Source organism: Aspergillus undulatus (genome assembly GCF_047715775.1).
Source record: "Aspergillus undulatus strain CBS 261.88 unplaced genomic scaffold BDV17scaffold_1, whole genome shotgun sequence".
NCBI lineage: Eukaryota > Fungi > Ascomycota > Eurotiomycetes > Eurotiales > Aspergillaceae > Aspergillus > Aspergillus undulatus.
In genome coordinates, this window is record NW_027396605.1 from 349,293 (window position 1) to 364,201 (window position 14,909).

At 45.0% G+C, this 14,909-nt stretch overlaps 5 protein-coding genes across 5 annotated transcripts; 2 read left to right on the top strand and 3 right to left on the bottom strand.

Annotated features, from left to right (window-relative positions):
- Positions 1-59: 59 nt before the first annotated feature.
- Positions 60-1,075, bottom strand: BDV17DRAFT_296935 (hemolysin III family protein; the record flags this gene model as incomplete). Its single annotated transcript, XM_073763407.1, has 3 exons — positions 565-1,075; positions 271-501; positions 60-215 (listed from the first exon to the last, which is right to left on the bottom strand). Exons 1-3 carry the CDS (start codon positions 1,012-1,014, stop codon positions 60-62), a joined length of 837 nt encoding a protein of 278 aa, XP_073621035.1. The 5' UTR covers positions 1,015-1,075.
- Positions 1,076-1,929: 854 nt separating this feature from the next.
- Positions 1,930-3,526, top strand: BDV17DRAFT_278532 (trehalose-6-phosphate synthase; the record flags this gene model as incomplete). Its single annotated transcript, XM_073759546.1, has 5 exons — positions 1,930-2,209; positions 2,313-2,688; positions 2,750-3,120; positions 3,175-3,374; positions 3,425-3,526. 5 exons carry the CDS (start codon positions 1,930-1,932, stop codon positions 3,524-3,526), a joined length of 1,329 nt encoding a protein of 442 aa, XP_073621036.1.
- A 153-nt stretch (positions 3,527-3,679) lies between these two features.
- BDV17DRAFT_296939 (uncharacterized protein) lies at positions 3,680-5,403 on the bottom strand (the record flags this gene model as incomplete). Its single annotated transcript, XM_073763408.1, has 2 exons — positions 3,680-4,767; positions 4,828-5,403. 2 exons carry the CDS (start codon positions 5,401-5,403, stop codon positions 3,805-3,807), a joined length of 1,539 nt encoding a protein of 512 aa, XP_073621037.1. The 3' UTR covers positions 3,680-3,804.
- A 373-nt stretch (positions 5,404-5,776) lies between these two features.
- On the top strand, positions 5,777-8,083 carry BDV17DRAFT_296941 (fungal specific transcription factor domain-containing protein; the record flags this gene model as incomplete). The annotated part of the gene is made up of 4 exons (XM_073763409.1): positions 5,777-5,840; positions 5,881-6,141; positions 6,180-6,555; positions 6,617-8,083. The coding sequence occupies 4 exons, from the start codon at positions 5,777-5,779 to the stop codon at positions 7,857-7,859; spliced, it is 1,944 nt and encodes a 647-aa protein (XP_073621038.1). The 3' UTR covers positions 7,860-8,083.
- A 445-nt stretch (positions 8,084-8,528) lies between these two features.
- Positions 8,529-10,960, bottom strand: BDV17DRAFT_2873 (uncharacterized protein). The gene is made up of 2 exons (XM_073761138.1): positions 10,492-10,960; positions 8,529-10,434 (listed from the first exon to the last, which is right to left on the bottom strand). The coding sequence occupies exons 1-2, from the start codon at positions 10,703-10,705 to the stop codon at positions 8,765-8,767; spliced, it is 1,884 nt and encodes a 627-aa protein (XP_073621039.1). The 5' UTR covers positions 10,706-10,960; the 3' UTR covers positions 8,529-8,764.
- Positions 10,961-14,909: the final 3,949 nt, after the last annotated feature.

Genomic DNA, 14,909 nt, shown 5'->3' on the forward strand with positions numbered 1-14,909 from the left:
ATACTATTTGGTAATTGATATCACACGTTAAAGTGAGCTAATGGATATACCTCTTGTCACTAATATATGGCCATAAAACTATGGTTGTAATTAAAGGCATTGATTAATCCATGAAGGTGAGATATTATAGCCATTACCACCATAAAATGAAAAATTTGGTGAGAGCTTATCCAGATATCGAACACGCCGGGATATATACGCTCCGGTACTTGGGTCTGAGAACGCGGATATTAGATACTGGATCGCAAGACAGGAATGGTTTTGACTCACAGCGTATATGCAGGCCCCTACAATATAGAGCGAACCCTGAAGAATGACCCAGAAAAGACCAATCTGCTTGTTCATTTGCTTAATGCCAAACTTCGTAACTCCATGAACGACAGGGAACAGTGCCGATAGTCCAAGGGCGATGAACATCCTCGCCCGAAAGCGCCGCCACGTAGGGTGCCGAAATTGGGGAGTTGCTGAAACCGCGGCGCAAAGGAGGCCGAGGCAAGTTATCTTACAAATACGTGTAAGCTATCTCGCTCAATAGTGGAAGCATATGGTAAACTCAGGACATACCATGGTTAAGTAGACTGTTTGTAACATAGGATGGCAGTAGAACCCATAGAAGATACTCGGAACAAAGCTCCCAACGATCAGAAATACAATGCCAATGTAATCCATTTGGTTTGCGATGCGTGCTATATTCGGGGAATGATTCTGAACGGTGTGAAAGACTGCTGACATGGCCAGGCACATCACAGCCCCCAAGGCAAAACAGCCCAAAACTATGGTATCTGCTATTGATACATCCGTGTGCCTGGCCATGAGTGATGTGTGGAGCGGGATGCTGAAAATTGATATCAGAATCGCAGGGATGAGGTGGGAGTAGATATTGACAGATTCATTGTGGACATGAGCAAGGCTCGCGAGCGATTTTCGAAAAGAATTAGAAACAGCCCGATAACCTGAAAGGATATATTGATTATCACGTTGCCAAGGAGGTATTTGATCCCAGTATAATGGCATTATCTAACAGAGTTATAGTGAGCTGTGTGCTGGAACCTTTAGCAAGGGGTTCAAAGGCCGACCACACAAAGGGCGAAATAACAAATAAGTAATGAAGTCCTTGTTCACTCCCTAGTCAACTGCCCATTCCGCCACTGACGTCATGTAGATAGTTTGGGATTGTTATATTTGAATGTACACCACAAGGGAGTGACACATCCGCTTACAAAGTCAGTGGGGTCAACTGCTAAAGGGTGAGAATCATCTTTTTCTTTCTTTTCTTTCTTTTTTATTTATTTTTAACTGAGGTTACTATTCTCAAAAGGTGCTGCGTCAAAATGATATCATGAAAGACCAACACCAACCCTTCTGCTAATGGACCGTGCCTAGTCACTGGAGAAAGAGAGCCTGGAGCCCGTCGACAGTTCCTTGGTCTGCGCCGTCCTCCTATCGATCAAGGGGTTAACATCTACTCCTGACTGTTGACTCATGAATAGTAATCTGAAATACGGTGGGCTTTGTACTTAAATCCTGTGACTCGACCAGTGGAATCTCCATCCAGCCGTTCCTTGGCACCCAGGTGTTATCTCGTAAAGGAAATGAGTCTGATCAGAATAGGCCGGCCTAGGCCGGTGCGAACTTCAAATCCTGGCAGTAGATATACCTCTTAATATCCTTCGGGGTACTACCAAGCGTATGGACCGGCAGTGAGGCGACCAAAAATAACATAACCAGGGTTTCTGTTCTATAAACCCGGCCTTGTAACCGGTTTATTGCCATGATGTCAGAAGAGCGTATTTTAGGGGGAGGGAAGGTACTTCGTTTATCAAAGCGTCAATTGTACAAGTATCCTTCGAGAATTTCGCGTATGTTAACTCGTTCCTTTAATTCATATGCTTACTGAGTAGAATAGCTTTTATCAAGAAGTTATGCGCAATGGCCCCGCCTCCCAGTCTCATTATTGTTTCAAACCGTTTGCCAATCACGATCAAGAAGGTGAACCCCGAAGGCTATGAGTGCTCTCAATCAACTGGTGGCCTAGCCGGCGCTCTCGGCGGCCTAGCAAAATCGATGCCTTTCCGTTGGTTTGGATGGCCAGGCCTTGAAATCCCTCAGGATGACGAGGAGATTGTGAGGCAAAAGGCAGCTGATTATAATGTGCTACCTGTTTTCCTAAATAATCATCTGGCTCAGAAGTACTACAACGGATTTTCAAGTCAGTTTCCATGTCCCTATACAGTTCACTTGCAAGTTGATCAACTGTTGAATGCTGTGCCACACGAACCACGAGGGTATTAACGCTGACAACCTGTTCATAGATTCCATTTTGTGGCCGCTGTTTCATTACCAGCTGCATGAAATGGTCCGCATGGACAAGGATGACTGGGATGCTTATGTTGAAGTTAACCTCCTCTTTGCTAAAGTTATCACTTCGCAGCTGAATGATGGGGATGTTATCTGGGTTCATGACTATCACTTGATGCTTCTTCCGCAATTCCTCCGTGAAAGCACTCGACAATCCGGCATTAGCATCAAGATTGGGTTTTTTCTACATACCCCTTTTCCCAGTTCTGAGGTCCTTAGGATCCTACCGATGAAGAAAAAGATCCTAACAGCCTTGTTGCACTGCGATCTTGTTGGATTTCACACTGAGAGCTATGCAAGGCATTTTCTAAGTAGTTGCTCTCAAATTCTGTGGGTTAATTTGGTGTTTGTCAATGCAAGCTTCCCTTCTGACGCTTGGCTATTTATTTAGCAAACTCCCTACAAGCTCGAGTCATGTGCCGTTTCACGATTCAAATGTGACTGTCGGTGTATTTCCGATCGGTATTGAACCTGAGCGTTTTGCAGAAACAATTGAGAAAAGCGGTGTTCAAGAACGAATCGGAGCCCTCTCGCGAAGATATCAAGGCGCAAAATTGATAGTCAGTGTCGACCGTTTAGACTATATCAAAGGCGTGCCCCAAAAGCTGAAAGCATTGGAAACCTTCTTGACTCAGTATCCTGAATGGGTTGGAAAGGTAGTTTTGATGCAAGTCGCCGTGCCAACGAGAGAAGATGTGGAAGAGTATCAAGGTCTCAAGACGGAAGTCAATGAACTAGTAGGGAGGCTGAATGGGAAACACGGTTAGTTTGTTCCTGCAGACCGCGGGAGTTTGAGGTAGGCTTACCTGTCTCAAGGATCGATTGAATTCTCGCCAGTCAGCTTTTTAAACAGGTCACTTGAATTCGAGGAAATTGTCGCGCTTTATGCGGCCTCAGATGTTTGCTTAGTCTCTTCTACTCGAGATGGGATGAATCTAGTGTGTCTGGAGTATATTGCATGTCAGCGTCTGAAACATGGAAGTTTAGTGCTGTCTGAATTTGCAGGCGCTGCAGAGGTTTTGAACGAGGAAACGAGGGAATCATCTTTAATCCATGGGATGTGGAGGAATCCGTTAATGCTATTTATAAAGCACTTACTATGGGAGAGGAAGAAAGAGCCAGAATCTTTAAAAGCCAAGAAGAATTTGTGTTGCGAAATACAAGGTGAGTCACGTATTCTTAATGCTTTGGCATGAGCTACATACTAATCCATAAATAAGCGCGGCATGGGGCAAAGAGTTCACTGACTGCCTTATGAAGGCCTGAAATATTCGAATTATCCCAGACACAGTCCATGTATTATGTCTATACTATGGCCTGTGAAGCTTCAATACGAGAGATTGTTATCATCTATCAGTTTTGCAGGCTCCTACAGATCAAGGACGACGATGGAGTTATTCTTAGAATGAGCTGAAATGTCAAACATATGCCATCAAAAGGATAAGTTCAACCTGCACCTGAATATACAGAGATCGCCCGAATGACTGGCCACCTAGTATCCTTCAAAGAAAATATCTGAGCATGATCCAACTGTTCATACCACAGCAGTTCAAGCCCGTATCCAACCCAGGACTTGTTTTTCCATCCATGTGTTGATGGTTGATCAGATAATGAACCCACCAAGTACTGTGCCACTGTTTCAGTGGCTACAATCGCATCCTTGCCACTTAAAACTACCGTGACGTTTCTACCCTCCTCTTCGTTCTTTTCGCCCTTTATCCGGAGATCCTCTCTCCAGATTATGTTGTCAATCCAGGAAAATCTCCGTGACAGTGTATGGGCAACTCCTATATCTTTACTCCCAAAGTACCATAGCAGGTATTCATTGGCTCGTGCTGGCTGGCGGACTGTGAAGTTGTATGTCACGTCAGGAAGGTGGAGGAGAAATGCGACCGGGTCGATGAAGACCATAGGTCCGATGAGCGTATCAAACAGATCAGACTTAAGAAGGTGTGCAGCAATTATGGAACCATAAGAATGAGATACAAGCACGAATCTGCTCCACCTATGATACTGCATAATCTGCAAAATCTCACGGATCATCACATGCCTTTCTAAAGCAGGATGGGTTATCCGAGAGCTTATTGGCATGATCTCAAGTGCAATGATACCGACCTCACCATCATCATTTGCTCCCGTCTCTAGCTCGCTGTTAAGGTCTTGAAGGAAGTTCATGTAAGGGTACAGGCCAACCCCAATACCATGTATGAATAGTACAGGTAGCCGTTTTGTGGATGTATGCTGTCGATGCCAGTACGTGAGATGCTGCGCTGGTGATTGGTATGCCGTGAATAGCGTGAGGGGGCGAATTGGAAAGATGTTAAAGAATCGCGAGAGGGAGCTGCGATGGAAGTGGAATCCATTGTATAGCATCTTGCAGTATGTTGTTGTGTCAACAACAAAGACACACTAAATGAATTAATATATCAGTCTGATAGGTTCCATCACACATCAAGAGAATCAACTGACAGTATACCATAGCAGACTGCGATGTGAGCCGGTTGTTTCATGTAGAAGCTGTCCAAGACCTTTCACATCTATCCTTCCTGGTGCCAATTTTTGTCCAATCAGTTTCTCAATTTCTGTCGTATAGGCCTCGATTTCCACCTCGTCCTGTTGGTCCCGCTCATGCTTATAGTCAGGTCTGAAGAATGCCCATCTGACAAAGTCTTTGACATTATCGCGTTTGATGTATTCGGCTTCTGAGACCATAAGCCATCGGCTAAGATATTTCTCTAGATTTGACACACTCGCAATGCAACTCCTGAATAGTTTCTCTCTACACTCCGCGGACAAAGGTCTGTGACAAATAGTATAACGATGGAGACTGTATTTGAGTGGTATGATGATAGTGATTAAAAAGATTGCCTCTGCAGTGAGCCACATTTGGATCGGGTAAGGGATGTGTTCAAGATAAATTGGCAAATGAAGGAATTGAACAAGGAGTAACTGAGTGCTGTATAAAATGCTAATTGGTGCAATGTTATGAAGAAATAGGATGCAAGTCCGGATAAAGAGGTACTCAGTAGTAGATGTTCCAATCATTGTGATGTTGAAGAACATACCCGCCCGTATATTATGTGTGGGATGGATAATTTGGCAGTATGAAAAAGATTTTTATCAGGTCCAGGAAGGTATAGCCGCCCCAACAAATATCTTTTGATCCTTGAGAGCCCTCTTTTGTTGAATCTATCAACAAGGCTGCGCCCATAATCTCTGGCATGTGATAACATACGTAACCATGATGTATTATCTATAACTTAGGTCACTGACTATTCGTTGGATGCTGCCACGGACGTATTGACTTATACAGACCACCTGCATATCTAGAGGGCTGATTGATTGAAGCGAGCTGCGATATTTAACAAAATGTCCGATAAAAAGGAGCAGTTAAGCTGACCGGACGTCTAAAAACAACATGCACTCCCTTGCCAAGCCCAAGATATTTTGGTTCTCAACTCCTGATCTGCTTCCACCCCACTGTCTCACATGGGACCCATCCACTTTCCTTCCTTCATATAGCTGCTGAGGAGGGGTCTATTCCTGGCCCCTCAGGTAATATTAATAATAGGAGCGCCACAGTGTTTTCGCCATCGCCCTCCACGTCTGTCGGGTCCCTTAACAAGGTGAATATCATGACCGGACATCTTAATGGCAACGAGATTAGTAGATCAAAAAAATATACTGACCAAGAGTCTGAGATTGCGTGGGTGCAGCATATAAATAGGGAACAACACCGCATAAAAACACCAAGAATTGAGGACTCCGTCACGTTAATGAACCGTTACCCCGTCATGATCAAACACCCGAACCAATTTCAGTCGAGCTGAGACTGTTGCCACATAAATCGCAGGCAGCTCACCTATTAGACGTCTTTCTTGAATCAGTTGAGCCGTCGTTTCCACTTATCAATCAATCCTTGTTCATACCTCAGTTTGATCACGTTTTCACCCACTCAGAACCGAAGCCTTCGCGACAATGGCTTGCTGTTCTTTATTTAATACTTGCTACAGGCTCAAAGTACTGCCAGTTGGCAGAACCCGCCTCTGGAAAAGATGCTGATGATCATGTCTTCCTCTCTCGAGCAATAGCTTCAAGCAAGAGCCGTGGTTTAGCAACTGGCTATACAGACTTACAGCAGGTCCAGATTGGCCTATTACTAGCAATATATTATCTGGCCGCAGGTCAAGTAAACCGGTATGCTTAGCTCTTTTGTAAAAAGACATGACTATTGGACAAATGTCTCTGACCCCTTCAGATCATGGCAGATAATTGGCCGTGCTGCACTCTCAGCAACCTCCATGGGGCTCAATCTCTGTGTAGTTGGTGACCAGATAGACCCTATGTCTAAAGAGATGGGCACTCGGATTTGGTGGTCGATTTTTTGTCTGGAACATCTGCTCTCGGGTATGACTGGCTATACACTATGTGTTGACTGCCGATCCGTGTCTGCGAGTCCACCACTACCATATGACGAAAACCATTTTCGGTTGCCTGGAGTGGAAGAGCTCCTTAGGAATGACGCTCCACGTGAAAAGCGACCTCAGTGGACTGTACACACAAGCAATATGGAACTACAGTTTAGGAACCAGTGGTTTAGAACCATCAGCCCCAGTGGATCTCTATACTTCTTTCACCTTGTGGATCTTTCCATCACCACGCATGCCGCCGTTAATGCTGTTTACAGCCCAACTGCCACCAAGGACAAGTGTCTCAGCAAAATTTCATTCTACCAAGAAAAACTAGAGACTTGGTTGTCTGGACTTCAAAAACCGTTCGCATGCACCACTGATAATTATAGCCTAGGGAAGAAAAAGATCATGGCCAGCAATTGTAGAGAGCAGGTCAGTCTTTCCTTAGCCTATTATAGCTCTCAGATTATATTAAGCCGTCCGTGCCTTACCCGTACTAACAAAGCTGGGATCAACAGCAAGGCTCCTCGCTCCCGTTTCGAGGATGACGTAGCGAAAACTCGTGTCCATTTCGCCCTCACTCTTATTTCCGTCCTTCCTAACGAGCCCAACATAGAATGGATTTTTAAGATGACGCCCTGGTGGTGTATTCTGTACTTCATAAGGCAGGCGTTGACAGTTTTGCTTATTCAGCTTGCGATCGGCCCAGTGCCAGTCACCACCGTGTACTGCGAGCAAAGCAGCGAAGCAACAGAGGGAGAAGAGGCCGGGGTCGTTCTCAACGCGTCAAAGAAGGCGCTTCGCTGGCTACACAGTCTGACAAAGCAAGATCCCAGCTCGAGGCGCGCACTCCAAATTAGCAACGGGTTTCTTCGCTGCGTCAAAGACATGTCCCTTGACCCTTCGCAAGCAGAACAGGCCTCCTCCAAACTTCAAGGTTCAGGCGATCTCAGTCCCAGATCCCTGAAGCTACGGGATGACGCTCTGAACTGGGGGCGGGACTGTACAGTCTCAGACGTGGGTTACGAGCAGCAGCAGGCTCCTTTTTTCTTGGATCCCACCCACCCTATTCTCGTTCGACAGATTTGATTTCTAGTGCAGCTCAGCAGAGCCCACTCGCTCGCCACTTTTGACATAATTGCGTTTTTCGGTCAGAGGTTAAGCTCAATTCGGAGGGCTAGTGGGTTGATGAGTGACGTCTTATACCCCGGGGCCCTGGTTTCGGTTTAGAAATGTTTACTTAGGTTATTTAATAGCAGCATGCTGTGGATATCCGTATCACATAGATTGAACGCCTTAGCCTGAGCAACTAAATTGAAGAAACTAAAGTTTTGGACGAGCGACCGAATTGAAGTTGTTTAGCCAACTGTCGTCGGTCCGCTCTCCGCACAAATGTATTGTGAATAGATGAGACCATGTTCCACTCGTACTTGCATAAAGCCCCTACGGATTGAAGGTTTTATAAACAAACGTTGATGATTCGCAGGAAAAGGGCTTCCAAGTATCGCCAGAAGTATTGGCATCTGTGTTGACTGAAGACTCAGGCGGTACTGATCTGAGGTTCCTTCTCGAGGGATCTTTCATCAACAGGCTCTGGCGCTGGTGGAATATTATCACAGCATATTTTAACAGCAGCTGGCTCTACTTCTTTCCCTGGCTCAGACTGGTAGAGAACGACGTCGTCGTGAGGGCATTCCTCAGGAAGGCAAGCCTCGATACTCAGGTGTTCGTCAACAGACTGCGCTTCAAGCAGCACTTCATCGGTCTGTTTTTCATCATCTGCCAAGGCCTTCGCGGAGTTGGATCCAATAAATCTTTCGTAAATTAATCGGACGCTGTAAATATCAACTATGATTTTCATCTGCATAAAGGATAGGGTCCCCTCCAACAGCGGCGTGTCGCGCGTCGGTTTTGAGCAAATCCTTATCATGCATCAAGGCGTTCTGGAGATTCTCTTAGGATTGTAAGGCCACATATATAAGCACCGTGGTCATTCACCGACTTCCGTTTGCCCGCAGATTATATCGTGATTTCTTCACATGGTTCGTCCGTCCAGCTTTGATGCGCCCATTGCCTGCTATTTCTGCTAGACTACGATGGTCCAAGGATGATGTTAGTACCGAAGATGGACGCTTGGAGGTGTCATTATGCCGAGAGCCCAAGCTGCGAAAATTCTTCACGCATCTAGAATAGATGGCCTGAAGGTTACTCCTTTTCCTGCCAGGAAATTGAGTAACAATCTCATCCCAAGTATAACCCTTCTGCCTTAAATCCACAAGCCGCTGCTTTTGTTCAAGTGGAAGGGGCCCGCGAGCAGGTATACGAGGACTCGGTTTCCCTGCTGCACATGCGGATTTATTGACTGGTTGACCACCGACAGATCCTTGAAAGAACGTAACGGATTGCGTAAGTTTCCCGTCGTAAACGCGAAAACTAGAATATCCAACAAAGATTGGAACCTGCTCTGCATCCCGAAGGTCGATGGACAGAATTGTGCCATCCAAGCGCCACGGCCCGTTGGTTAATGAAGGGTGGCAACTCTCATCACTTCGATCAAGAGGTGCAGTTTCGACCGAAGGCCGGCTCGCTTCCGCTAAAGGGCGGCTTGGGATCTCGACATGCGAAAATTCGGCAAATCTTTTCCGGCTACTTTGATGGGAGGAGATTCGTGAAGATGACCGCGCTGGTGCTGACTTATCAGAGGCGGAAGATACATCTGCAAGAACTATAGGAGATTCGACAATGGGCTCTGGAGGTGTGGTTGGCCTCGCACTGGCATGTCCTTGCGCACCTGCTTCAGAGTGTGCTCCAGCATGAATAGTGGGTGACTCCAGATTTGACTCAGATGGAGCCTCTGCAATGTCTGGAGCACCGTTTTCCGTCTCATCACCCTCGCGGAGTTGTACGGATGTTGTATTGTCTAGGTCACAAAGACAAGTCTCCTCCACAAGGGCGAGAGGGTGGATTTTGGGATCAAGCGCCGGGCCATCAGCGATTCCGCTAAAACTGTCTTTGCCATTCGAATAGCACGGGTAACTTGAGCAAGAAGTTTCCGTCAACTCTGAGCTGGTGATTGCAGGGGGTTGGCGAAAATCCGCAGCACGCCTAACAATGCATTGATCATTGCTAGTTCCTCCATTTTCGGCGTTCACTTGCATCTCATCGTCGCTCAGAGTTGTACACTGTCCATTACTCTCCCAAGAGGCAACTGATCCGGCGAAATTCCTCGGGTCATCGGCCTGGAGGGGACAAACCAGGCTGGACTGGTGGCTGCTAGCGTGATCATCCGCGATAAAAACATCACAGTCACGCGGTATCGGTGAAGGGGAAATATTCAGACAGTATGTGGCCAAGTCCGGTCTTGATTCAGGGGTCTCTGAAGGCTGGTCGGAGTCGCAAACAGACGCCTGTCTACCAAGACGACAATCGGGTTGGGTTATGGGTGCATCCCCTTTGACAGGCACTAGTTTATCATCAAATAAGGGAGTCTCTGTATTTCGACGAGCTATTGATTCGCCAGCTTCCGGGGATCGGGTACTAGCACCGGGATCAGTCCCGAAAAAAAGGCTGTGTAGCGATTCGACGTCACTTATATCATGATTGCTGAAAGCACCGTTATCTTGATTTGGCGATCGGATACTCTTACGAGAAGCTGTGTAATGGGCTGTAGCGTCCAACATTAGCATATTCCTAAGATTACAGAGATTCTATTTTTACATACCAGGTTCCGCAGGTTGCAAGTCACAGTTATTGCGAGTACTAAACTGGGCAGGAGGCACGGAAGAAGCGGACCCGCGATTTACTTGGGGATGGAGCTCTGTATTCAATGTTGAGCATTCCGAGCCAAGCAAGACTGATTGCCGTTTGCTGAAACGTGCCTTTTGGGAGTAACGAGAAGGGTTTGAATTCGGGTTGTAGAAAAGAAAGGTGCTCATTTTGAGTCACCACCATAAACGCAAACGGGCGAGTAATAGGATCGGGCCAAAGTCAAAACAGAATAGCGTACAGATTCTTCGTGGATAGCCTTTTATATAGCAGAATCAGGGATCGCCGAGACTTCAACATCCACGCAAATGCTTACCATTCACATTGGGCGTGGCTACCGCCATCTATGCTGTTCCACAACACGGTAGCTAGACTCGCGTCAAACGGTCCCTTATTGAATCCGAAATAAGAGTCATCACCACAAGACAAGGCGATTCGGCCCTCCAGGCCCACTGGCGTTCCTAGATATTTTAGAGCGGCAGAAAGAGGCGGGCTATACGGGTAATTGAGCCTTGGACCCCTGAAAGCCTCGCAAGAACCGCCACCTGCAGGTCGCTCTGGTTGCCTCAAAACGAACTCAGTCGCTAATCCGCCCAAAACAACCAGCTCCGATAGTCCAAATTTTAGCCGGGCAGACTCATGGCAGCGGTTGGGCTGACTAGAACTAAGTAATCGCCAAAAATGGTGATTTCTCGGGAGGACGCGAGTGTTGCATTTGCATGTCCAGAGCGAGAAATCGCCCAACTAGGCAAGACCCAGTCAGCTCCACGTTGCATTCCAAGGCAGGATTCATGTCCCTATGATCACTTCCAGGTTATTTCCCGTTTTCACACGGATAGGATGCTCCACTGGAACCTAGCTTGTTAGGGCATATCGTTCCTTTAGCATGAGATATGCCGGGAAACGGCACTTGACCTTCGCAATCTGAACGCTTGGCTGGGCGAGCTGAAAGCAACCAGCCATACGTGGATGATCCGGGGCCAATGGCTGGAGGGGAATCCACCCGGACGAAAATGTCCTTCCGCAGTTTTCACCACATGCGGAAAGTGCTCGAAGATTGCAGTGCCCCCAAATCGCCCAAATAGGTTAAAGAAACACAGAGCTTGCCGAGGAGCTTGCAGGAAACCAGTTTCACATGGTACTTGGAGACCGCGAGGCCATCCCTGAGCAGAGCAACGTACCCCCAGCACCACGTCCCGGGAGGGACTTGCCCTCTTCTCCCTCCTGGTCTGAAACCAAGTCGGCATGAGTCAAACCCAGTCTTGTCAGCCCCAGACGCTCGAGGACTACCTGGCCGAAGGCAGGAATGCCGATCTATCCCCACCACAGTAGATAGGGCATCCTGATCCCAGCGAGCCCGGCCGAACGGAACACAAGATGCCGTCGCAATCCAGGGGGGGGGACCTCTTCAGCCAACGGCAGCCAGTGAAACAGCCATTCCAGGGGCATCAGAATAGGCGGATGATGCCCACCAGAATGGACCGACTCGAGTGTGTCTGGCTGGTGAAGAACGCTGGGGTGTTTGAGGTTCTACCCAGCCGACAAGTTACGAACCATGCAAATGGATTCAAGGCGGCACCGACTAGTCAATAAACAGTGGACAAAGAAAACAAAAAGACAAAAACATTCAAGGCAAACCGGGAGTCCCGTCCCAACAAGCAGCAGAGAAACCAATCCCAAAAATGCCGCAGCGCAGCGAGTGCTGTGTCGCTGGGGCACCCCAGCGAGAGACAAGGTCGCTGTAAGATTGAGGAGAAGAAAACCGAACGATACCGTTACGGACGGCGGACGGCCTTTATAGCGGCGAGCGATCGGGCGGTGACGGGCGGCATTTCCGGGTTGGGCGTAGCCGTTTCCGGATACGGCGGCCCCTAAAGGCAAATAACTTAACTATAATTCTTGGATTCTTATTCTTCGCTCCATGAGGTCAAGCTCTAGCTTCTTATTTTTAAGCTATAGCCTTCTATTCTCAAGCTATTGCAAGCGGGCTTTCTCCTCCTGTTGCTTTATATCTATTTCTAGTTTCCGAAGCTCAAGCTCCTAACGCCTCTGCTCTAGACTTAAAGTATTAGACAAAGCAACCTGTTAAAGGTCCTGTGAAGACTAGATTAAACTAATTACTTTGTAAGTACTTGTTAGCTAGTTGCTAAGTAATTAAACCTACTTCCTATTACTATTTCGTGAAGATTCAGAGCGTGACCTTGATGTATTTCGAGGTTGTGATAGAGCAAGTTGACTCTCAGAAACACTAGATGAGGCGGATCGCCGGCGCTTGCGGCTCCCTTTAGAAGTAGTTAGCAACTACTTAAGAAGCAGTTATAGGTTTTATATACTTTCTTGTCTTATATAACAAAGGTAATTAGCTTCCATATTTAATATCTGATATAAATAGTGAATATTAAACTGGGTAAAGTTCTAATACTAGAGAATATTATCCTTATCTAGTTTTGTAGAACTAGATAAAATTAGTATTATATATCTCAAGTACTTGCTAAGTACTTGATAAGTGCTTGAACTTACTTTTTTACTATTTTAACTAGAGTCAAATACTTCCCGGAAGCGTATAACTTTTGATAGGACTGCTTAATAGTATTTATATAGTTACAAAAGATATTAAAGTAATAAGGTTAGATCTTCGAGCAGGCCTTATTTAAGCCTGCTTTAATAACTGTACTTTTTTTCTGAATTGCCTAATTTTGGACACCGATATCCTCATAACCTAAAGTGGTTAGTAACTGGTTACCAAGTGCTAGTTAAGCAATTATACTTATAAAGAGATCAAGGAGAGTATTATAGTTATCCTCTGATTTATAGTCTAATAGACTTATTATACGGCTCTAAAGAGGGGAGCCGTGATTCTTGGTTCCAATAGTCTTTAGAATTGTCCGTTGAAAATGCACCTTACAGAATATAACTATATGCTGTAGATGCCAGGTGATATCTCGGTTTTGTGGGTCAATTTCAGAGAGATATTGACCAAGACCTAAGTACTTAGTAGGTAACTGCTAACTGGTTATTAAGTACTTACCAGTATATTGCTTCGTGTCCATATCAACAATAATACCATAGATTCCAGAACCATGTATCGAGTCAAAAAGAACTGGCTGTTGGGATATCCTTTGGATTAGGCTAAAAACTTGTTTAAAAAGCAAGTAATAACCTTCTGCAGAGTCAAGACTGGTAAAGACCCGTAGTAATATAATAACTAAATTTAACTTGTTAGTAATTAGTTATCAAGTACTTGATTAGCACTTACTTTTATATTAATCTAGTAGAAATATTGCAAAAAGCACTTCATTTAAGTCTTTAGATCGAATTTGCTTATAAGATATATTAACTTTAAAGGAAGAAAGGCGTGAGAGAAGATATATCTGTTCTTTAAAGCTATATAAAATTATAGTACCCTTTGAATTATAGTAGTGTTCTTGAATATAGTCCTAAATATGCCGTGAGTGCTTGTTAACTACTTAGTAAATAATAATAAAGTACTTACCTTAATATTCTGGTCAGTATTCTGAAGAAAAATAAGACTATTAATATCCTGTCTATTTAGATATAAAAGTAGCTGTTATTTCTGGATAATAGCTGCAATTTGGTCTTTATTACAAAAGCTAGAGTGGATCTCTGCTAGTGTAGAAGCATTATACTGCCGACAGAATACTTTAAGTTATGGATTTCGAAGAAATTGGGCTAGAGTAGTTAGTTAAGAGAGTACTTGTTAAGTAATTACCAAGTACTTACCAGTTATTAGACTTGGATCTCAAAGATCTTAAATAATTCTCTTTACTCCCTGTAAAATCCTTTCTGGTGCCTTGCTTGGAGGTAGTAGGGGGTATTTATGAATACCATGCGATATAAATAGTATATATAGATATTGTTTTATATCCACAGGAACCAAGGCAGTAAATATAATATTACAAGGTATATACTTTAATTGACCGGACCCTTGAGGATAATCTCGATCTAATAACTAGTTAGCTAGCAGTTGCCAAGTACTTGCCAAGTACTTACTGCAGTATTTTCATCGAGATAATAGTGGTTTAAATACAGCATATTCCTCTGTTACTGGCATAATATTTTTATTAAAAAGTTCTTCAAGAAACTAGAAATCTAGTACTGTATGACCTTGGATTCCCCCTCTATAATGTTTTGTTATAATATCATATGGTGATTCGTTTATACACCCGATATAGGGTGCATATTCCCCGTGGATATTCTAAAGTAGTTAGTAATCATTTAAGAAGCACTTAGCAAGTGATTTAAACAAACCATCTGCGTATTTCGTTTGAAAACTGGCTTGCAAGTAGAAAGTTGGTCAATGCAGGCATGGCCATTCTTAAAAAAAGTATGTTTTGACTAATAATAGCTATAAGC